A 24,777-nucleotide genomic window follows, 5' to 3' on the forward strand; every position below is an offset into this window, starting at 1 on the left:
AACGCTATTTTGAGATTCATAAGCTGACAGATGCAGAGAAGATAATTGTCTCCGTGATCAGCTTCTAAGGAATTGCTCTGGCTTGGTTTCGTTACACGGATCATCAAGACCGATTCACCGATTGGAATCAACTCAAGACCAGGATGCGCAATCGTTTCCACCCGTCGAAAGAGTGATGGCTTTGTGCGAAGCTGTTGTCGATCAAACAGGAAGGATCGGTGACGGAGTACCACAAATCATTCGAAGCTTTAGCTGCATCCCTACCCCAATTATCGGATGAAGTTCTGGAGAGTGCCTTTTTTAATGGCTTAAATTCGGTGGTACGTGCAGAAGTCCTCGCCATGGAACACTAGGGATTGGATCAGATTATCAAAAAAGCTTAGTTGGTAGAAGATATCAGTTTGGCCGTTCAAGAAGCGGTAGGGATAACTTTTGAAGTATCTGGAAAAACCGAATCGGTCCAGGGCAAAACGGTTCAGAAGAACCCGGAGAATTTAGCTACTCGAACCGTAACTATAGCAAGTAAAAGCCCTAACCATATTCCAATGACCAACACACAACCCGTCGTCAGAAAGATCCTCCATACAAGCGTCTTACGGAATCCGAGTATCTCAAACGGAAGGAGAAAGACCTATGTTTCCGTTTTCAGGAAAAATTCACGGTAGGACACAAGTGCCGAAATCAAGAACTACGGGTTTTCGTAGTCCACGACGACGATCTCATTGAAGGGGAAATGATAATTCCGGGAAGGGGGATATTGATAATAAGCCGGAAGAAATGGTCGAATGTGGACTGAATTCAATTATAGGCGTTTCCACGCCAGGGACCATCAAGCTGAAGGGGTTGTTGCAAGGTCGAGAGGTAATTGTGCTGATCGATTGTGGGGCAACCCACAATTTCATCTCTTTGTCATTACTCGAAGAATTACAACTTCCACGAATGAACACATTGAACTATGGCGTGATTATGGTTTCAGGGATCGCAGTCAAGGGCAGCGGAATTTGCAAGGGAGTAGTGGTAACCTTGCCTACTATCACGATCAAAGATAATTTCTTACCTCTGGAATTAAAAACTCTCGATGTTGTTTTGGGAATGCAATGGCTTCCAACCATGGGCAAAATGGAAGCAGATTGGCCGATTTTGACCTTGTCCTTCAATAGGGAAGGGAAAAGAATTATCCTCAAAGGTAATCCGACGCTGACTTGACTAGAAGTATCCCATAAACGTGTCTCGCCGATGGGAGAAGGAAAATTTGGGATTTCTGGTGGAGTGCTATACTCTAACCACTAAAGAAGAGGACCAAGACACTGCCAATTCCAGTGCTACGTTTGTGATTCCGGACACTCTGCCTAATGGGGTTTGAGATCTCATTGAGGAATACGCTGATGTTTTTCAGGCCTCACATGAGCTACATCCGATGCGGGCCGTGGACCATCAGATTCCCTTGAAAGAGGGACAACAATCAATCAACGTTCGACCTTACCGTTACCCTCATTACTAGAAATCGAAAATTGAAAGTTTGATTGCGGACATGTTGACAGCCGGAATAATACAACCCAGTGTGAGCCCATATTCTAGTCCGGTCATTTTAGTGAAGAAGGATGGAAGTTGTTGCTTCTGCGTGGATTATAGGGCACTAAATGAGGCAACCATACCAGACAAGTTCCCTATTCCAGTAATTGAAGAACTATTAGACGAATTGCACAGCTCCAAGGTGTATTCGAAAATCGATTTGAGGTCAGGATATCATCAAATACTAATGGCAGAGGCTGATACTCCTATGACCGCTTTTCCCACGCACGAGGGTCACTATGAGTTCGTAGTGATGCCCTTCGGTCTCACAAACGCCGCTGCCACTTTCCAATCCCTCATGAACCGGGTATTCTGTTCGTTTCTAAGGCGTTGTCTATTAGTATTTTTTGATGACATACTAGTATATAGCCCTAATTTACCCACACACCTGACTCACTTGGGAATGGTTTTCAATGTGTTGAGGGACAACTCTTTATGTGCCAATTACAAGAAGTGCACCTTTGCCCAAGAACTGATCAATTATCTCGGGCATTGGGTTTCAGCCCAAGGAGTAGAAGCGATCTTGAAAAATCTCAGCTATGTTACATTGGCCACGACCAATGACCCTAAAATAGCTGCGAGGCTTCCTTGGACTTATGGGCTATTATAGAAAATTTGTGGCTGGTTACGCGACTATAACGGCTCCTCTGACTCAATTGCTCGAGAAGGATTCCTTAATCTGGACCACTTAAGCTACCATGGCTTTTGAAAAATTGAATCAAGTTATGGTTACGTTGCCTGTCTTAGCCCTTCCAGACTTCAACACTCCATTTGTAATTGAGACAGACACTTCAGGCACAGGTTTAGGAGCCGTCTTCACACAAAACCAAAGACCGATTGCCTTCTTCAGCCACACTTTATCTCCACAAAACCAAATGAAGTCGGTTTATGAGCGGGAGTTGATGGTCATTGTTCTCGCGATCGAACGCTGGCGGCCTTACCTATTGGGCCAGAAGTTCGTGGTGCAGACAGATCAACAGGCATTGAAATATTTGCTTGAATAGAGGGTGGTTCAACCTGAATACCAACGATGGATTACGAAGTTGCTTGGATACAATTTTGAGATCCGCTACAAACCTGGCCTGGAAAATAAGGCCACGAACGCTTTATCTCGACTGCCTCCACCACTCCAACTGACACATATCTCAGCCTCGACAGTCATTGACATCGATGTGATTAAGGCAGAAGTCGAGGTTGACCCCCACTGGACAGCCATCTTCAGGGAATTAAAGTCTGATCCGGACAGCGTACCTCGTTATACTCTTCAGCATGGGATACTTCGATATAAAAATTGGTTGGTAGTGTCCAAAACGTCTAGCCTTATCCCAGCCATCTTACACATGTTCCACGACTCTGTACTTGGGGGCCATTCGGGATTTCTTCGAACATATAAATGGTTGATAGGTGAACTCTATTAGCCAGGAATGAAGATGGATGTGAAGAAGTATGTGGAGGAATGATATATCTGTCAACGCAATAAAAACTATGGCTGTGGCACCTGCAGGGTTATTGCAACCTCTTCCCCCGCCAGATGGAATTTGGAAAGACCTTGCCATGGACTTCATCGAAGGACTGCCTAAGTCCCAAGGACAGGATACCATACTGGTAGTGGTCGATCGCTTGAACAAGTATGCTCATTTCTTACCATTGAATCACCCTTCACAGCTAAGACAGTTGCTGCCATGTTTGTGAAAGAAATAGTCCGGCTACATGGTTTTCCGAGGTCAATTGTGTCCGATAGAGACAAAGTCTTCATCAGCCACTTTTGGACAAAGCTTTTCCGACTTCAAGGAACCCGGCTTGAACGGAGCACGGCGTATCATCCCCAAACGGAGTCTGAGATTGTGAATAAATGTCTCGAAGTTTACCTTCGTTGCTTCTGTAGTGAAACCCCTCGGCAGTGGCATCAGTGGTTGGGGTAGGCAGAATATTGGTATAATACAACATAGCACAGCTCCATCAAAATTACACTGTTTCAGGCTGTTTATGGGCGGACTCTACCTCCCCTGATTATGTATAGGGATCAGAAGACTTCTAATGCTACTTTTGGATCAGTCTCTAGCAGAGCGAGACGCGGCACTGGAACGCCTTAAAGAACACCTCCGCCTGGCACAAGAGCGGATGAAAAAAGAAGCTGATAAAGGGAGACACGAGGAAGAATTCGAGGAGGGGGATGCAGTGTACTTAAAAATACAGGTATATCGGCAGAAGACTTTGGCCAAGAGGCAAAATGAGAAGCTCCGTCCACATTATTATGGTCCATACACCATTCTGCAGCGCATAGGCAAAGTAGCTTCTAGCCTGGATCTACCCATGGAATCTGCCATCCACCTGGTTTTTCATGTATCTCAATTAAAAAGAAAGCTGAAACAAGTAACAGCCTCTCCACAGTTGCCCGTTCACATAACAGAGGACTTAGAATGGCAGGCCGAGCCTGATGATATCTTTACTCTTCGAACCAATGATGAAACAGGGGAATAGGAGGTACTTCTAAGTTGGAAGGGGTTGCCAGAAGAAGCTACTTGGGAATCTGTCCAGGACATGTGCAAACAGTATCCAGACTTTCACCTTGACGACAAGGTGGTGGTGAACCCGGGGAATGTTGTTAAGCCTCCAATTGTTAATACCTACACTAGGAGGGGTAGATCGGGAAATTGACTAGAGGCTTAACTGCCAAGACAGAGAAAGTAAGGGAAAGGTTGTAGGTGAGAATAAAGAGGGAAGGGAGGTTGGTTATGAGTCTGTCGAGTATTTTGTCGAGTATTTTGTATTGCTGACTATAACATTGGAGGAGAGGACACCCACCCTCTTGAATAGGTGGATTAGTTGTAATCCTTCGGGGAACTCTATTTTCCATAGTGAATTAAGTGAGGAGATACCTCACACATCCTATCATATATAATTACAATTAACTTCCTACCAATATGAGACTAAACCCTAAACTTCATTTTCTCGTATGTACTAAATTAACAATATACCAACATAACTAACTTATAACTCAAGAATTGAACTCGGTCTTAAGTAAGTTAAATTTGACAATTAACAGCGCCAAATGAAACAAATTTTGTTTTAATTTAAGTTTACTAAATAAGAAAATAAAGAAGAGAACTTACATAAAAGAGAGATTTTAAACTACAAATTAAATTAAGTAAATAGAAATTAATATCACACAAAACATAGCATAAAATGAGCTAACACAGCTATTAAGTAATATGACCATATAAATTTTAACATGCATTAGCTCGGTAAGACACTAAAAGCATGAGACATAATGGTTTAATTGAAATATAAATGGTGAACTTACAGCCAAAAAGAATATCCGGATCTCCACCTAGAGGATAAAACTCCAACTGGTTTAACTTTCACTTCATCTTGTTGGTTTGCAGAGTGGTTCCGGTCCAGTTTCAACAAAAGCAAACACTAACACATTTTAGAATTGAAGACTGCCACACAATTCCAAAATTTCCTTACACTAACACATGTCAAGCAATCTTTGCTTGTTCATATTCTTTACTACTCAATCCCCAATCCCAAAAAACTCCAGTTTTTATTTAGTGAACTTGAACAATCAGAACCAAACAATTCAAACTGATTCAAATAGAAGAAACGAAAGAATAAAGTCAACAATTCAGATTGATATTAGAGTTAGGAATGCATGAAGAGGACAAAAAGTTGTTGATCGAATGGCAACACATTGGTAAAGTATTTGTTTCAGCATTCACTCAATTGAACAGTAATCCAAGAGAAGAAAGGACATGGAGAATACACGAAATGTGACAAACTTCAATAAATAATACACTCACCCACAGTAATGTTTCCAAAACATTTTAAAAGGCAATGGGTGAATGTTTCCAAAACACTTTAAAAGGCAATGCAAGATTCAGGTTATGTACAGATGTAATTTGCTAGATGTCATACAATACTTATGATTACAACTCATGAAGTTTCTGTTTATACTCAAATTCATCTACCAAAGTAAGCGATAAACATATAGTTTTCTATTCACTCAAAACTAACAAAAAAATGCAATCATGACAATCATCGGCCTTCCGTTTCTGGAAATATTTCTACTAAAAATGCACATCAATTTTATCAATTAACAAAAAACAAACTCCACATCTCCATTCGCTCGTATCAATTTAAGCACAATACTAACAATAAACTAAGTTTCGTACACGAGGAAGAGAGAATTAAAGTATTCAACGAACATGTTGAATCAAATTCCACAAAGCAAGATTGTCCAATTTGAGAACGAGCGACTTGGGCGAGAGCTTAAACCTCTAGTTCTCGGTGTGAGATGGAAAGAATGGAGAAGAAACCAGCCACCAGAGGCGGTGTAACAACCCGTATTTCTAATACGGTAATTATGACAAAATGCGGAAACGTAACTTTCAAGAAACTTTAAAAACTAAAATTATTCAGCGGAAGCAATTTCTATACAGAATTTTTCTAAACTAACTTAACTAAATAGTAAGATGACTTTCAAACTTATGTCAGTGTGCTAAACTTTACCTTCTACCAGAACGATCATTTAATCCGTCGTCTGAAAAACATTTAGAAAACAGAAAAATGAGTACGAAAATACTCAATAAGCAATTTTCATATCGAATTTCAAAATTCATTTTCCTTTCAAAACATTCGTAAACAAAAATACAAACAGATCAAAACTTTTAAAGTCCTTAAAAATATTTAATACAATTTTCAAAACTTCCAAAACAAACAAGATTTTCAGAAACAAAGTCTTCAAATAAAATAAAATTTCCAGTCAATCAAAACAAACTTTCATTCTTTCAAAACAAACTTCCATTCATTCAAAACGAAGTTTTAATGATTCAAAACAATCTTCCATTCATTCGAAACAAACTTTCATTCGATCAAACTTCAAATCTTTCAAAACAAACTTTCTTTCAATCAAAACTTTCAAAATTCTTTCTAAAACATTTGGTACAACTTTCAAACTTTCGAATAACTAAATCCTTCAAACATTCAAAACAATCTTACATTCATTCATACTTTCAATATCATAGTGGAAGGTTGCATTATTTGGATAGCCTATAGAACATATGTGGTTTCCCGTCGGTAACACCAAGCAATCAGAAACTTCTATTAGATTTGTCGAATTAATATCAACCAGAACAGAGTTGTCGAAATAATATCGACTAGAACAGAGTTGTAGAAATAATATCGACCAGAACAAACAGAACGGTTACTTAAGTGTGAGGCCATATGAGTGAATAAAACACACATGAATCGTCATTCGCAAGGAATGCCAAACCACAAAAGTATCTTCCCACAAATAAGCTATAACAAAAATCCATCAATTCCAAATTAGGCTACTACCCCAAATAAGCAAACGTTCCTCAAAACAAAATCATGGCATATCCAGATAGCCCTATCAAATCAATCAAAATATCTTTCAAATAAAATGCAAAACAAATACTTACATTCAATATTAAATTAATTCAAAACATTGAAATAATTTAAAACAAACTTTATCAATCCTCCAAAACATGATTTCAAATATTTCACAAATAAACAAAATATCAATTTCAAACCTTTAAATAAATGTAAACAAAACTTTATCAAATCATATAAGAATACTTCAAATACTTTACAAGTAAACATAATTTCAATTGCCAAATTAGTTTTCAAATCCATAATAAAACATTAATTTCATATGCAAGATATCAATTTCAAATCTTCCTATCAAATCCAAAATACATTTTAGCTTTTGAAGGGATATGACAAATTAGTTACAATACTTTTCGAACGGATATGGGTAAATCATTTACAATACTCTTCGAAGGGATATGGGTAAATCACTTACAATACTTTTTGAAGGGATACAGTAAATCATTTACAATACTTTTCGAAGGGATATGATAAATCACTTACAACACTTTTCGAAGGGATACGGTAAATCACTTACAATACTTTTCGAAGGGATACGGTAAATAACTTACAATACTTTTCGAAGGGATACGGTAAATCACTTACAACACTTTTCGAAGGGATACTGTAAATAACTTACCTCTTTCAGAAATCCTACGAATCTAATTAACTTCTTCCTTGGTAGTTCTCAACTTAGAGGCCTAGAAATAATCAATATCCAAAATCAATCCTTAAATCCTATAAAAGGATTTAAAATTCAACCAATTACTAACCAAATCTGAACTACCCAGTTTTCTCATTCGTTTATGCAAAATAATTAGGAAAGTGTGGATTTGGGGCTACAAACCCAGATCTGAAAACTGGGTTAAAAAACCTCTAAAAATAAACAATAACAACCTTTAAAATTATAAGAATCAGTATAAATTAATACGGACTAAATTTACAAAAAGTTTGTCAACAAAACAAGTTTAAAAGCCTTATAATCAATAGAAAATTTGGGGATTTTAAATGTGGAAAATTTTATGTTTTATAAAATAAAACTTCCAAGAATTTTCCATTAAACAATTAACAATTTACTGATTTTTATAGAAAAAAACAGATATGAAAACTGTATAGAAAACATTTAAAACTTGGTAAAAACATATAATTTTTCACGTAAAAATCAGAACAATAAACTATAGTTTATGGGATACAAATAGGTAACTTTTTATGCAAAAAGAGCCTCAAAATAGCCCAAAACAATCTCATTAAAAAGATTCAAACAAAAAATTCTGGAAAATTTTTAGGGTAAAAAGTCTTTAAAATCTTTTATTGTAAAAAAGAAAGATCTCAAAACTTTTCCCAATAAACTGAATTAAAAAACTACAAATCAAGAAAAATAAAACTAAAATAATGAGGAAGAAAAAAACTTACCGATCTTTGAAAGAAAATACCAAAACTATTCTTGTTTCATTTTCTTTTTCTCTTGCAGAGAAAACTAGGTCTAACAGTTTAAGAAAAATAAAACTTAGGGTTTAAGGACTTTTATAACAAACTCTAATGAATCCTTTTTAAAAAAGGACTAACATAAAAACATGAAGATTTAAATCTTACTTTTTATTTTTTAAATTCTAAGAACAAATTATCTTTTAAAAATTATTTCAAAAACAAAAAAGTTTATCTTTTGAGAAAATAAAAGAAAACAACTAAACAAATAATAATTTAAATATATATATATTTATATATTTTTCGGTTGTTACAGGCGGTGCGGCTTTGATACGAACCATCCTCCATTAAACCTCGTAGCAGGCAGAGTGAAAAGACGGCTTGATGGAAATGAGCGATATACCATATGGTGACTATCGGCAAATGCAAGTGAATTAGGGCTGGGTTTCAGGCTGCTCGAAAGGTAAAGTTCTTTTCTTTTTAATTTTTAGAAAGTAAAGTAAATTATATTAGTTTTAAATTTTTAATAATAATATAATATTATATATTTTTTTGGACGGTTATTAATAACCTGTAACGTTTTTAATACCCTTCAATTAAAAGGTAAATAAATTTTATAAAAAGTTTTTTTACATTTTCGTAACCTTTTTAGCCTCCTCCGACAAAAGGAAGTTAATATATTTTTAAACTTCAGTAAATTAAAAAAAAAAAAACTTTTTCAAAAGTTTTTATAACCTTTGATAAAAGGTACATAATTTAAAAGAAAAAAATTTATGTAGATAAATATACTAATTTTCAAAGGTTTTTAATAATCTTTGATAAAAAAAATGCATAATTTTCTAAGGTTTTCTAAAAACCTCGAATAAAAAGATCATATATTTTTCGAAGGCTTAAAATATTTGTTGATAAATGTATTGTTTTTCAAACGTTTTCAATAACCTTCAATAAAATAGTGAATAATTTCGATGGTCTTTAAAATATCTTCGATAATTGATAACTCAATTTCCAAACGTTTGTGTAATTTGTTGATAAATGTGTATCTTTTTCGAAGGATTTTAATAACCTATGATAAAAACTGCATAATCTTCGAAGGTTTTCTAAAACCTTCGATAAAAGATCATATATTTCTCAGAGACTTTAAATATTTGTTGATAATTTTCGAAGGTTTTCAACAACCTTTGATAAAAAGTTGTCGAAACAACTCAATCTTCTTATGGTGGAGGTTCTGACGAAAAGGTGGATGCTCCCAACAAATAGTGGGTGGTGCCTTCATCTGTAGGTCTGAAACCTGGAGCTTGCAAGTTTCAGACTACAGTCTTTGGAGTCTCCCCGTCCGGCAGTGGCGGTCACACGTCTGTACGTCAGCACAAAGTACGGTGATAATCATCTGTGGTCCCGTGCCTCGTTGTCGCTCCTAGGTTCAGCACGTGTCTGCTCGGTATTATACCTCCACAATTAGCCCTCTTTCGTAGTCGGGTTATCCTGCCAAGGATGGCTGGGTCCGAAAACGTTAAAGTGGATCGAAGCGCGTGTAGATTATGTGGTAGAAATATATTCTTCGTATCCATATTTGGGGCCAGGCTAGTTAGGAGGCGTGACAGCAAAATGTCCACCGGTACATCCCCATTAATGAGGGGACACATGTCTATCACCGTTTCGAGGGTGGTTCGTCCCTTGTGCACCAGGCAAAGTGGTGTAGATGGCGGTTGCAATTTTGAGCATTCATTGAGATTCCCAATGACGCTTGAGAGGGCTTTAAACTCGCTTTGGGGGGAGGGCGATGGTTCTTTACCTTCACCTCCCTTAGACTTCCTTTCCCTGGGTTCTCTAGAGTTTCAAAATCGCCATGGTTGTTCACAAAATTGCTCCTACTGTTGATAATCGCCCCTCAGTGGCTCATGTTTCGTAGATGGTGGCGAAGGAGGACCTGTACTACCATGTTCCTGACTACATCCCCATGCTTTTGCCGGCAGGAGATGAGAGGATGGACTCCCCTCCTAGGGTGGTGAAAGCTAAAGAAATATAACTAAAAGTCTTCAGCTCTCATAAAAAAATTTGTGGTTTCCAAACTTCCTTTTTCAATTTCCTCTCAAAAATGCAATATCCAACTGCTCTGTCATTTTGCTCCGTTTGGCAGTATTCCTCCTTGGATTTTGTTGTGTCGGTAGGCCATAATTGAGTTTTGATATCGGCCCTCAATTTTAAGACAACGAGAAAAAATTGTACATATACTGGTAAATTCCGCATGAGTAAAAGTTATTGCGCTGCACATGTATGTTTGACGCAAGCAATGTTCCGGTATTAGGCGCTCTGACTTTTGAAAGTCCAAGCAATTCATGCTTTTACTACTATTATTCCTTCAATACGTCCAAATTCTATAAAGACAACCAAAAACAATATAGATGAGATAAAATTTCTCCAAAATTTATACAACAACGATGTCATGTATGATTTCTCCATTTCTCACCTAATTCCTTATTTTGGTAAGATTATTTTGGTAAGATTTTATAGCTACAACTCTCTCATTTACACTCAATGTAGCCCAACATAATGTCACAGTTACTCTCTTTTGGAGAGTAATCACACCCCCAAAACTTAAGATCTTGCTTTTTCTCTAGCAAGACTATACATATAATCTTGAAAATAAACATTTTGTCCTACTGAGAAGCACATCTTGCATCAAGCTTCACTTTATGTGTTCACCTATATTTTAAACACTTCGTATAATTCATTCCATTTACATCTACCTCGCAAACAAAAGAGAGTAGTTTGGATCTTGCTCTAACTCTAGTAAAGGCTATTTCCCTACACTCTAGAATCATCATATTGGAGACCTTTCCTTGCAACAGGAAAGACATTGCTGGATGTGCACAAATGTGAGTTCACAATGCGTGTGCATGATCGAGAGGTAATTTCATGAAATATCCTACTACTTTTGAAGAATCTTATAGTTTGCGCATCTTGGATGATATGCTAAACAATTAGGTGATGCTGAGGCGCTGCGTATTATAATTGTAGAAAATTTGACACAACAGAAAGAATTCGAACTGCTAAGATATCGTGAGGGAGCTTAGAATGTCAATAGGTTGGATTTTAACAGATAGAAAGGGAATTAGTCCAAGCTTTTCCATGCAAAAAAATTTGCTTGGAGGATTGGTCTAAGTGTTGAATTAGTTAGAAGTTAAGATTATGTGGACTTAGTTAGAAGTTGTTTTAAACTTTTTTAGATTTTGTGTTTAAATTTAGCAAATAAATCTCCTTTTTTGTTAGAAGTTAGGAGGTTATTCCTAGATTTTGTTTCCTCTGGTAGAGTGCCTCTATTCCTCATCTTTGATCAATCAATTTGAGAATTTATCTGTTCTCTCTCTTCTCGTGTATGTCTCTATGGTGTCTCTATCCTTAGTTTTTACTAAGAATCCAATTTAGCTGGAAAGGTGGTTAAATCTAGTGATGAAAGAAGTGGACAAGAAAGAGATGAGCAAGTGGCCGAATGCTGGAATAATCTACTAAATATTTGGCAGTTAATGGTTAAATTCTCTTTGGTGAGTGCCAAATTAAAAAGGAATGACGGTGGTTCCAAACAAAAAAACCGTGCTTGTTCCAACAAAACTATTATTGAGGGGTAGATTTGCATTGACTATAGAAAGCTGAACAATTCAACCCATGAGTTCACTTCACGTTGCATTTCATTAACCAAATGTTGGACATACATGCTGGTCAAAAGTATAGTTTATTTCTAGATGGGTATAGCGGAAACAATCATATTACCATTGAGCCGAAGGATCATAAGAAAACAACATTTATCTGTCCATATGGCACCTTTGCTCTTGGAACAACGTCCTTTGGACTGTGCAATGCTTTAGAAACGTTCTAGTGTTGTATGATGGCCATATTCTCAAATTTAGTGGAATAAGTTATTGATATATTTATGGATGATTTCTTGATATTTGGAGAAACCTTCACAGCTTATTTGCTCAACTTGAAGAAGGTTGTGAAGAAACAAATCTTGTCCTTACTGGAACGAATGTCATTTCGTTTATTCAAGAACTGATTGTGCTAGGACATTATGTATCAAAAAGGGAAATGTGGTTGACAAGACAAAGATCAAGGTGATAGAGAAGTTATCTCCACCTACAACAAACCAGGGACTGCACACTTTCCTAGGCCAAGCAGGAACAAGAGATTCCTAGAGTATTTTTCTAAAAACTCAAAACCTCTTTGTACTTACTTGAAATTTACGAGTCGGTAAAGAAGGCTCTCACACATGCTCCAATTGTAATTGCTCTGAACTGGACGAAATCATGTGCAACGCGAGTGTCTATGTAGTGGATGTGATGCTAGGGCAACAAAAGAAGAAGCTACTACATCCCATCTATTATGCCAACAAAACTCTTACGAAGGCACAGATGAACTATACCACCAACATAAAAAGAGTTAGTGGCGGTAGTATTTTATTTGTAGAAGTTTACAACATATCTGGTAGGAACCAAAGTGGTGGTCATTGACCGCTCAGCTATAAAGTACCTAATGGCTAAGAAAAATGTCAAGCCAAGACTCATTTAATGTGTATTATTGCTTCAAGAGTCTTGATACTTAAATTCGAGACAAAAAGGCATTAAAAAACTTGGTAGCTAATCATCCCTTAAGGGTGGAATTGGAAGGGTACAAAATAGAGCAGCCAAAAATCAGAGATGCTTTCCCTAACGAGAAAAATATTAGAAATCAGTCATGGTGAACAGAGTGAAGCTCCCTGGTTTGTGTATTTCGCGAAATATTTAACTTGCGAGATATTACCAAAATAATTGAGTAAGGAACAATTAAAGAAGTTTTTCCATGAAAACAAATTATATTATTGGGATGATCCATATCTGTATAGACGATTCTAATATCATATTCTTACGAAGTGTGTAGCAGATGTCGAGGTATCGTAAGTGTTGGAGCAATATCATGTGTTGTCCCATGGAGGACATAGTGGGTATAAAACAAAAGCAAAGGTATTTCAGAGCCGGTATTATTGGCCTACTATATTCAAGGGTTCCCACGCATTGAATAAAAACTGGAACGTATACTGAATAGTGGGTAACATCTCGAACAGAGCTGATATGCCATTAAACTATATGCTAGAGGTATAATTGTTTAATATATGGGAGATTGATTTAATGGGACAATTTCCACCTTCAAATGGAAATCTGTAAATGTCGATGGTAGTAGACTATGTGTCTAAATGGGTGGAAGCAATAGCTCGTGTTTCAAATGATGTCAATGTTGTTGTAAAATTTTTTGCACAATAATATATTTAGCCGTTTTCGAACACCACGAGCATTGATCAGCAACAAAGGATCCCTTTCCATTAACAGGATCATCGTGGCCAACCTTTTGTCCAAATACAATGTGATGAAGCATCGGATCTCAACTACCTATCACCCTCAACCAAATTGGTAAGTTGAGATCTCGAACAAAGAGATAACATAAATTTTGACGAAAGTGGTTAATACACCAGTAGGAAGGATTGGGAGTTTAAGTTGGATGATGCTCTACCACACTACCTGCATAACTCCATTGGGCACATCAACATACAGACTTGTATTTGGAAAAGCCTCTCATCTTCCACTGAAGTTAGAACATAGAGTTTGGTGGGCGCTAGAAAAATTAAATCTACAACGTATACAGTAGCAAGGGATGCGATAATGGGTGCTAAAGAAACTATGTAAAAGTTAAATACGGAGACAAACTAATATGAAGAGAAAACTATAATGCACTAGTTTTTATTGATTGAAAATGGATGATGTTGTACTTTTATATAAGCTTACAACGATAACATAAATAGCGTGTACATGACCATTAACTAGACCTACTAGTCCACTAAGATAGTGCTTCCCTAAATTTAGAAGCTATCATCCCGCTTCCTTAGTGCCACCACATTTGGTGCCACTAAGTTACCCTGAACTTAGTTTTGAAACATCCCTTCAATAAATAACCTGTTCATAAAAACAATCTTTAAGACACATGTCTGATCTAAAATGACACTATTATCTGTTGTACTACTAAAGATTGATAATTGGTTCAACGAGAAGAGACACCAAGCGGTGTTTTGTTTTGTTTTTGATCTATAGTGCGTCCATCTCCATATTGATACATAAACTGAGCCATTCGAGCAAGATTCTTTGTCGTCTCGATGAACGTGGGAGGCAAAGCAATATTCTCATCTTCAACCTCATTTAACTTCTTCCATAACTCATCTATCAACTCTCTTATACTTTCACGAGCACGGTTCTCAGAGACACCCATCTCATTCATGCAACATTGAACTGATTTGGGAACATCACCTACCTTTTGTTCATCCTAAATGATAAAACATTATAACAAATTGTTAGCTTATTAAAAAGAAAAAAAAAAACAGGTGCGTGCTTGTTGAATTATATTCACATACCAGTGGTGTCAATAGATCATTTGCAAGTCGCATAATTGTTGATGACCAACGAATTATATCTGCATATTCTATCAAGCTCTCTAGATCTTCATTGGCTATTAGAGGTGTAATAAAAACGTACGAATGAAGTAGCATAATTGGTCCTGCTACCGAAATCCATGCATTGTTCATATATTCTTGTAATGTAGGTTTATAACCGCTGTGATACCAATTTGCCTCTAGTAGATAAGATTTGCACAAGTCTACCCACTGAGCCATAAAATTTTGACAACATATGTTAGAGAATAATTTTATCAAAGTCAATGAATTTTCTGTAATAAGTTCATACCGTTTTCTTAAGGTAGTGAATGACGTTAACTCCATGGTCTGTTAGTGCTTCGGAAGCTATCTCATTTACCAAATTGTCGATGGCAAAAAAACACTCTTTCATATACTCTGGGAGCTGGTTCATTGAAGCAATATCCCATCTGAAATTAAAATTTAGATGACAATTAAATATCAATCGTGTTCCTGTAATTCATGGTCTATTTAGAGTTTAGAAAGATGTTTCCCAATCCTACATAAATTTAATTATTTGAAGTTAATGACATAAATATTGGACCAATAAACTAATTGATAGAACATTACTTACCTGTCTATAGTGTTGGTAAAGAGTTTGAGCTCGTCCAATGTACCATACACATCATAAACATCATCTATTATTGTTATCAATGCAATAACTTCTGTTCCCATTCTTCTAAAATACTCAAGCTTTGGCTCACATCCCATGCCTATTGTCCAAAAGAAATTTTCCATCAACTGATCTCTTGCAAAACTCAACTTTTCTCCCAGCTTCGTGCTTGTCCACCAACTTTACATGCACCGAAAATAATAGCAAGTCATTCAAAAATGCAAAATATAATCATGTTAATAGTAATAAATAAATAAATAATACGTAGTGTGACCTACTCTTACCTCGATGCATATTTAAGATCTTGTTGGTAGATCGACTGTAGCATGTTGAAATCTAGTTTAGCAATTTCAATAAGAATAGGATTTATGTTTCCTTTTTTCTCGTACATATCAATAGACCACCTTGCCTCTAATCTTGGTATCCTCCAATGTATGGGAATCTTCAAGGCACGCCTTACAATGTCTACTTCAAGTTCATCTTCGCTCGATTTCATGTATTCATTAAGAAAGTTGACTGTAAAGTGCTTTGCCTCGTCTAAAACATTTTCACCTTTGATTGATAAGAAGGAAGCTTCATATAAAGACAACATCCCATTTGTATCGTTGTGAAAGCATGTTTTGAAATTTCCTGTGTCGTCTTTGAACACATTGAAAACCTCTACAATTTAAAAAATAAAATTTTGTCAAACTTATAAAATGTTGACCGTTGGTCGCAACCTACTTGTATGATTTGTATAATAAGTGATTTGATACCTTCTGAAATATTAAATCCATGTTGTCTCAAAAGTCTAAAGATAAGAGATGTAGCATAAAGATTATTCATCGTCCCCACATCTTCATAGCTCTTGTTGTATATTCTTTTCAAGATATCTTTAATGTCGCTCTCAAAGTGGTATGATATTCCAAGTCTTTGTAAAGTATCGATTAGCTCAAGTTGCTCCAAAGAGTCATTTCTTTCTTTGAGCAACGTCCTAACTTGTTCTTTCAATTGGTTGAACCGTCCTCCGTATGTTTCTCCCTGAAAATGACATGAATTGATAGCACCTTAATAACACTTTTTAATTTATACAAACTTGTTGATAGCTCATGTTATAGCTCTTGTTGTATATTCTTTAATATCTTGTTCTTTCTGTGATAACACTTGCTTTCATCTAAAGTACTATAATAATAAGAATATTTTTTACGCAATTTTTAGAATAGTTTAAATTTAATCTTACGTAATTTAAATCAACTTTAACATTTTATCTTTAACTTTTTTCTAGATGGGAAAAAAATGCTTTTGAAAATTTTAGAAACACTTCAAAAGCAATTTAGAGTGAAATTTGAAAGCACTGGATAATGCTTTCCTCAAAAGTGTTTCCATCGAATTTAAAAATAATAACAGTTAAATGTTATTATCGATTAATATTTAGTTGTCAAAGCGATGATAGCTCAGCACTAATTGACATATATGTCCAATCGAGAGATTATGATATCGAATCTCCTCCCCAACATGCTGTACTAAATAAAAAATTAAAAGATTTTTTAAATAAATATTTTTTTAGCTCACATGGTATAATTATTATTATTATCTTGTTTTTTTTCATGCATCCTAACATGTAAGAGTATTAATATTAGAATTGTTATGTTGGCCCGAATAGAAAAGAAATGAGCATGCATTTAATTAAAAAAAGTATATAAAAAAGTGCATATACATACCCTGAATTCATTATGTAATGACTGAATAAATTGGTCATTCCAAATAGGAGGATGGTATTTTGCAGACTGCCTCACAATAACATCTTCAGTATTTCTTGATGCTTTTACGCTCATACCAACAGAATTCCGCTGGAGTATTTTACGTGTCACAAGCAGTAAATATATGATATAAATAAATAAGAGAACTTTTAGTAAAACAAAAAACAAGTAAATTAGGGCTGTTTAGTAACGTTTTTCGTTTCATATTTTTAATTTTTAAATACGTTTGATAACCATTTCTATTTCTTGTATTTGATAACTATTTGTGGTTCCTTACTTTTACTTTTAGTTTTTTTAGTATAATAATTTATGAGGGTTTGGATTCAAACTTACAACATCTTGATTGGAGATATATCCAAACTCAAGTTGGTTTTTCTTATATTTAGTTAAAATAATATTCAAAAGATATAATATAAACAAGAAATAAGTAACGAGAGGGTTACCAAACAGCCCTCAATAGCGATGGGCCTTACAGAGCAGCAAAGAATTAAGATTGGTTCAAAAATCTAGAATTAGTTATTTGAAAAATAAATAAATAAAAACATTAAATATAAATAAGAATACCAATGGAAGAGCATGGTGGTGAGGAAATTTTCCGGCAACGGTGGTGGAGAGGAAAATCGAATGCACACAAGGAAGAGGCATTATATTATAATTGTTTTGTATTACAATATTCAGATAACAAAACTATATATAATATCCTAATTCATTCGTTTCATGTAGTTTTTTTTTTTTTTTTCTTTTTTCTGGCATGTGTGAATTTCATTCCTTGTCAGGTTTGGACCACAAAAAACGTCGATGCAAGGACCACCTTTAGTCCACTACAAAGTAATGGTGTCTCATTCATTATTGTCCTATCCTTCCATAAACTTATCATCAGCTTTGGTCTTACAAAAAAATGACACCACATTATAATTTTAATCATAAACCTCAATTTACATTTGAACTAATGCAAACTTGGCTGGATTTTTACAAAATATTATAATTGAAGTTTGTCCTACGTCAAAAAGATATGAAGAAAGAGTGTGCTCACCCAGTAGTAGAAGTTGTCTCACATCGAAAAAGTATAACGAATAAGTGTGTTACAACTACTACAAAAAGAATTCATGGACTTGGGTTTTAATCATGTCAATTGCTTTGTGTAGTTAGAGTCGGAGAGAGAAATTCGGTTACATTATTATTTTTATTCCTTTTTCAAATTTCTCATTATTTTCCATTTATTCCTACGATAGAAGTAGCAGATTTTATATACATATACCTTAAAATCATTTTAAAGTGATTGTAAGCTTTCTTCAAATCAATTTTTTAATTCGTCAAACACGATCAATTCAAAAAAAAAAAAAAAGTGGTCTTTACAATGGCAAAAGGGATTTTGATCATGTCAAGAGTTTGTTTGGCGTGACCCAAATCATTTTTGTTATTGTCAAAATTAATTCCAATCATAGCTGCCAAATTAAAAAAATATAATAAAAATTTAAACACATTTAAAATTGATTTTTGGATAGTAGTTGGGTGATGATTTTAGGCAGGTGATTGACCGAGAATCAACTCCCTCCGGCTTCATTTTGGTAGTGTTTGGGAGTGATTTTAACATGACCAAAATCACTTTTTCCATATTCAAAATCATGTTTGACAAATACCAAATTTTATTTTAGGAAAGTTTATACTTGATTTTCAAAAAATTACTTTAAATTGACTTTTAAGGTATAACTTTGAATAATGATTTTGGAAAATCAATTATATTTCAATCTCTTTTTTCAAACTCATTATACCATCACCCTAAAAACATACCCTCCATCTTTTTCTCCAAGTGATTTTTGTGTATTTTTTAAAAAATGAGCCTAACTTCGTTAGGATACATTCTCCTTTCGAATATAATATAAATATATTCTCATAAATCTAGGAAAATCCTAAGACTACAGGGATATCTTCTCCTCTTGAATTTTTTAAGAGAATTCAAATTATAGAAAATATGAATTTTCTCATCCATAATAATAGCCCCAATTTCAAAGTTGAAGATTGTCAGACTTCTGCTTTGAGACTATTTTGTTGCTCATGGCTTGACTATATGGAATAGCCCTCTTTTTGGTTGCTGTTGGTTGTGATTTTTATGGGCTGGCTTTGTTGGTTGTCGTCTTTATGGGCTGACTTTCCTAGCCCCTATTCTATTTTGTTGTAGTTGGCTACAATCAAGTCTCTTTGCTATACAATTGTGTTTAACCATTAGATTTTGACCTTGGGATCTAAGTTTGAGCAGGGCCAGTGTACTTCCTTTGAGTTTTTAACCTATTTGGCTTTTGCCCATGATTTTATACCTAGTTTCTAACCTATTTGGCTTTCGCCAATGATTTTATACCCTGAGTTTAGTTGGCACCCTTGGGTTTCTAACCTATTTGACTTCTACCGGTTTTTTACCATGAGTTTAATGAATACTCTTGGTTTCTAACCTATTTTGGCTTTTGCCAAATGGTTTTATAACCTGGGTTTCGTTGATTGGTTTGGTATACCTGCTTTATGTTTTAACCTTGTTGGGCCTGACATCCCTTTCAGCACCTTTGGGATTCTCTTCCCCGGTTTCACTGGTTTTTAACTTATCGGTCTGCTTCTAGGTTTGTCTCAATTCGAGTTCTTTAACCAGCTGTTGATTAACTTACCCAGGATCTGTCCTGGAATTTTGTTGATTCGTTTGTTCTAGGTCCTGCCTTAGAACTTATGATTTGCTTTTCCCTTCGCTACCTCAGGTAGGAGCAGTACCTGAGTCATATGGCATTCGTCGCCAGAGAGTTGTGGCCAGCCTGCATAATCGATGTCGATTAGTCGTCCCCATAGACAGCGCCAATTGTTGATGTCGAAATTGGCCTCCTGGATTTGCCAAATTTGAACCAATCTTCTAGAATAAAAGAGATGAGACATGCAAGACATAATAGTATTAAAGATCGGTGTGACTGCCACCCAGGCTCCAATACTAAAGTCAAAATCAGAGTAGTCGAGTATGAAGAGTAGGGTATTTCAATGTAGCAAAGAGTAGCGATTTATAGCGTACCTTCATTATGAGTATTTACCCTCTATTTATAGAGGTGATATCCTAACGCCATTAAGATATCTTCTGTTTCGTATATTCCTACATCTATGAAAAATCGTCATGAGATATCTTCTCCTGAAATTCGAATTATAGAAGATATCAATTTTCTCATCCATTCCAGATATTTATTTACAAACAAAAGCCGATAAACAAACTTCAATTACGATGAAAAATGACATTTTTATGACTGAAAATAAAATGACACTTTTTTTTTTTCTATTTATTTGCCGGCAGAGTTTGACATCTCAGTTGTGATGTAGGGCTCATACCAACCCCACAGCTTTTTTATTTTTTATTTTTTTAATTTATTATTATTATTCTTCATTTTGCAAAGGTACCAATATACCCCACGTTTTACATCCTCTTTTTGAACTAGCCAATGATCTCCAGCTGATTGATGGAGGATTATTTTCCTCTCTACTATAGTACAAATTTGAGCAGAAAATAATTCACATAGATCTTTAAAAAAAATAAATAATAAATAAAAAAAAAAATCTTAATGCAACATTCGGGTGTGTGGCCTAAGCCACAATGGCAAATCCATAAGCTTATGTGTCAAAAGGGTTACAAATTCATACATAGTTAAATAATAACAATTACCAAACTATTAACAACTCATTGTTTTTTGTATTACTTTGATTAATACAAAATAGGATATTTGATAATTGGACTATGATTAAATAATTTTTTTAATAGTTTGAATTTGATAAAATTTTAATAGTTTTTATATGATTAAATAAATTTTAAATAATTTTCTTTACGAAAAAAGGAAATTTTAATCTATTTTCAATATCAGAAAACAAAAATCAAATATCTAATTGTCAATTCAAGCATAAAAATCAAATACCTAATTGTCAGGTTAACGCAATATAACTCAAGTTAACTATTCAAGGTGGTTCATTGGTCTAAAAAAGTTACAATAAATTAAAATGGGATAAATTCAAATCCTCCTAAATTAATTAATAAAATCTTGCTTTCATGATATGTGTGTATGAATAGGAATCCATATCCTTCTAAAATACTTTACTGCATGTGAGTTTCCTTGCCTTTATTTCTCAATGTCCATCTCTATGTCCACTCTCTACGTAACTAACTTGATTCATGGTCATTTCTTAACCACATAGAGATTAGGTACAAGGACAATTTATAGCCAACTCAATTCACATTGGTGATTCATCAACCTACCAGTTGGTCCCAGAAGTGTTCGCACTTCGATTCAATTCGATTTCAGTACCAAACCCAATCCGAAACCTAATATTTAGAAAAGAAAATTTTGAACTAAACCGAACGGCATATTTCCTATAAACCAACATGAATATTCAATTCGATTTATGTGGTTTCTAAGTTTGTGGGATAGTACATCATTTGAGTTGTTATTGTTTCTTGATCTCCATGGAGTCAAAGTTGAGAGAGGAAGGCGCTGACAATAGCATTCAAGGTTGAGGAGATGGCTAGCAACAAAGAATAGGAGAGGGAATAAAGTGAGAAGGAAATAAACCCAAATCTTAAGAAGGAAAAATAAAGAGAAATAGAAAATGGAGAAGGAGAATAGTTGAGATAGAGAGGAAAAGGAAAAGAAACCAAACTTTACGAAAAAATAGAGAAGGGAGAACTAGAAATAGTTGAGATGTAGAAAGAAAAAAAGAAAAACAAGAGAAATAAAGAACGGAGAAGGAGAAAGAGCTCAAGTATAGGAAGGAGAATAATTGAGATGGAGAAAAAGATAAAAGAGGAGCCCAACTGAACTAATTAAATGAATAAAATTTAAAAAATATAATTTGTTTTACAATTTTAAGGAATTAAAATTTTATTTAATAGAAAAAGAAAAAAGTAGCAACGATGACAGATTGGTAGTGACAGGCTGGCAATTTTATTTAATAGAAAAAGAAAAAAGTAGCAATGATGACAGACGGGTAGTGACAGGCTGGAACGCCTCTTTTTGGTAGCCACGGTGGAGGCTTATCAATTTTCTTTAATAAATTATTATATTTATAAATTTTTTTTAGTATAATACGTGAGGGTAGAGATTCGAACTCATAAACTTTTGGTCAGAAATAGATATCTTAACTACTCGAGTTATGTTCGGTTTGACAGTTATTATATATATCCATACTATATTAAAAAGTGAGAATCTTGAAAAAAATATTTTAGCATCGGAGTATCTACTCTGTTTTACAGGTCCTCCCTTTGGCATTTGGAGTTTTCTGTCTAGCTCCTCCCAGCCAATCCAAGGCTTGGAGACTTGGTCATTCTTTGATTAAACATTTGGTGTCGTCTGTGGGAAACGACTGATTTCTCAAGTCTTCTCCTACCCACACCTGAACTGAACAATGACAATTCCGACACGCTCTCAGCTTTCTCACACACCCACCCTGGGTGACAACAGTGATCGTACTCGCCAGACTTACACCCGGCGTACCTACTCTCAAGTCGTCGGAACCTCTAGAGATTGACTCTCGGCACTCCCGGATGAGGGAAACCACACTCCTGCAAATGGAGTCCCAACTGGGCCTCAAAGAGGAGGGGGTCGAGCTGATGACCCCCAGTGAACCAGCAGCTGAACCAGAACTCCCTGGTGTAAGACAATGCGGGGGAACAATTTCCTTCGCTGCCCATTCAGCCAGCCCAACAACGGGCACAGCTGGTTAAAGATTGGGGGTACACCCGCACCCAATCGGGCAACAGTATTGATCCACTGGTTGACCTGACCATTATCGCCAATGCCATCGCCGGTATTGTTGAAGTGAAAGCCCGACTGGCGGCCATGGAGAAAGGCGAGGAGGATTCTACCCCCACGATTCGCCGTGACCCGAAGAAAGGGAAGACGCTAGCCAACCTGACTCCTCAGGTAAAAGCTGACCCTCCGCGCTGACCTGCCAGAGGCATCTGCATCGGCACATCACCATTAGGCCCGTAGCGGAGTGTGGAGATAATTTTTCCCCTGCGTGGGAGGACAGACGCTCATCCAGAGCACCATCATACTGAAAATCAAACGAAAAGTATAGGGCTGAGCAAAATGCCCTCGGGTCAGAATGCTGAGGAGGCAGTTGGAAGCCTCCACAGGCAGTCACGATCATCGTGGCATAGTTCGCGTGCGCCAGAATGATTGTGAGACTCTCCAGCGTTGGAGAAACGCCCCGAACGACCTCAAGCATTGCATAAGGGCAAGGAGCGAGGAAGTGGACAACCATCGTGCCTCGGCCCGTGCCTTATACAACATCAGGTCCGAGATGGACCAGCAAAAAAAGGAAATGCAAAAGGAGATCAAGGATCTCAAGAGGCAGTATAAGTCACCAAACCAGGTGGACTTCGCTGCGCGGGAAGAGCCACCATTCTCCCAGGAGATCCTCGAGGAGCCAATCCCACACAACTTCAACGCCCCAACGATGACTACGTACGATGGGTCGGGTGATCCTGTCTCGTACGTTGAGGTATTCGAGAGGAAGATGGACTTCCTAGCGGCAAGTGATGCAATTAAATGCCGCACCTTTCAGATTGCTTTGGAGGGCTCGGCTCGTCTTTGGTACAGGCAGTTGAAGCCGAAGTCCATCAGTAGCTACCAGCAGCTGCGCAAAATGTTCATCATTTAGTTTCAGCTCGTCAGCTAATGAAATTGCCTGCCTCCCACCTTGGCACGGTGAAGCAACAGAATCAGGAGTCCTTAACCAATTACATTACTCGGTTCACGGACGAGCACGTGAAGGTCATCAACTGCACTGACGAGATGGCGATCATTTACTTCACCACCGGGCTAAACAATAGGAATCTGGTGGTTGAGCTCTGAAGTAATCCGCCATTTCCCTGAATGAGCTCTTCATTCGAGCTCGCATATATATTGATGGCCTTGAGTTATGGAAGGCCAATGGTGGGAAGCGTTACAGTAACCGAGACGACAAGTCTTAGAAGCAGCGGAACGATGACCGAGGTTCGGGTCGACGAACCGAGGACAAGACCGACCATAGCGAAGATAGCTGAACCGACTTCAAGAAAAGACCTCGGTTCGACAAGTACACTCCAACAAATAAACCCATAGCTGAGATACTAGCAGCTGTTGAGGAAGGCGGGTTTCAAAATTTACTCTCACCACCTGGGAAGTCTAGGAAGTCCGAGGCGAAAAATATAAGAGCAAGTACTGCCGATTCCATAAAGACCATGGCCACGACACATCGAATTTCTACGCTCTGAGAGATCAAATTGAAGAGTTGATTCGTGTTGGCTACTTGAAAAAGTATGTCGGCACGCGCAGTAGAGACGAGTCGACAAGATCCAATAAAGAGGACTGAAGGGAGAGGATTTGGTCCCCACCTCGGAGTATCGGGGATCGACCTGCAGTTATTAGCACTATTGCCGGAGGACCCAGTGGGGGTCAGTCCGGACAGAAGCGGAAGGCCCTGAACAAAGAGGCGGCACATGAGTTTGCACCTCGTACTCGAAGGAGCCGACCCTTCCCATCCTGTTTGACGAGCAG

General features: G+C 36.5%; 2 protein-coding genes across 2 annotated transcripts; one reads left to right on the forward strand and one right to left on the reverse strand.

The window, feature by feature from the left end:
- The first annotated feature begins 3,057 nt into the window (after positions 1-3,057).
- Positions 3,058-4,053, forward strand: LOC148213009 (uncharacterized). The gene is made up of 2 exons (XM_088120455.1): positions 3,058-3,256; positions 3,593-4,053. Exons 1-2 carry the CDS (start codon positions 3,058-3,060, stop codon positions 4,051-4,053), a joined length of 660 nt encoding a protein of 219 aa, XP_087976581.1.
- A 10,072-nt stretch (positions 4,054-14,125) lies between these two features.
- Positions 14,126-17,913, reverse strand: LOC111025107 (terpene synthase 10). Its single transcript, XM_022302957.2, has 8 exons — positions 17,792-17,913; positions 17,189-17,317; positions 16,244-16,508; positions 15,773-16,148; positions 15,450-15,668; positions 15,147-15,285; positions 14,819-15,067; positions 14,126-14,730 (listed from the first exon to the last, which is right to left on the reverse strand). The coding sequence occupies exons 1-8, from the start codon at positions 17,870-17,872 to the stop codon at positions 14,452-14,454; spliced, it is 1,737 nt and encodes a 578-aa protein (XP_022158649.1). The 5' UTR covers positions 17,873-17,913; the 3' UTR covers positions 14,126-14,451.
- Between the last annotated feature and the right edge of the window lie 6,864 nt (positions 17,914-24,777).

The sequence above is a fragment of the Momordica charantia genome (genome assembly GCF_013281855.1).
Source record: "Momordica charantia cultivar OHB3-1 chromosome 2 unlocalized genomic scaffold, Mcharantia_2.0 BLBB01000002.1, whole genome shotgun sequence".
Lineage (NCBI taxonomy): Eukaryota > Viridiplantae > Streptophyta > Magnoliopsida > Cucurbitales > Cucurbitaceae > Momordica > Momordica charantia.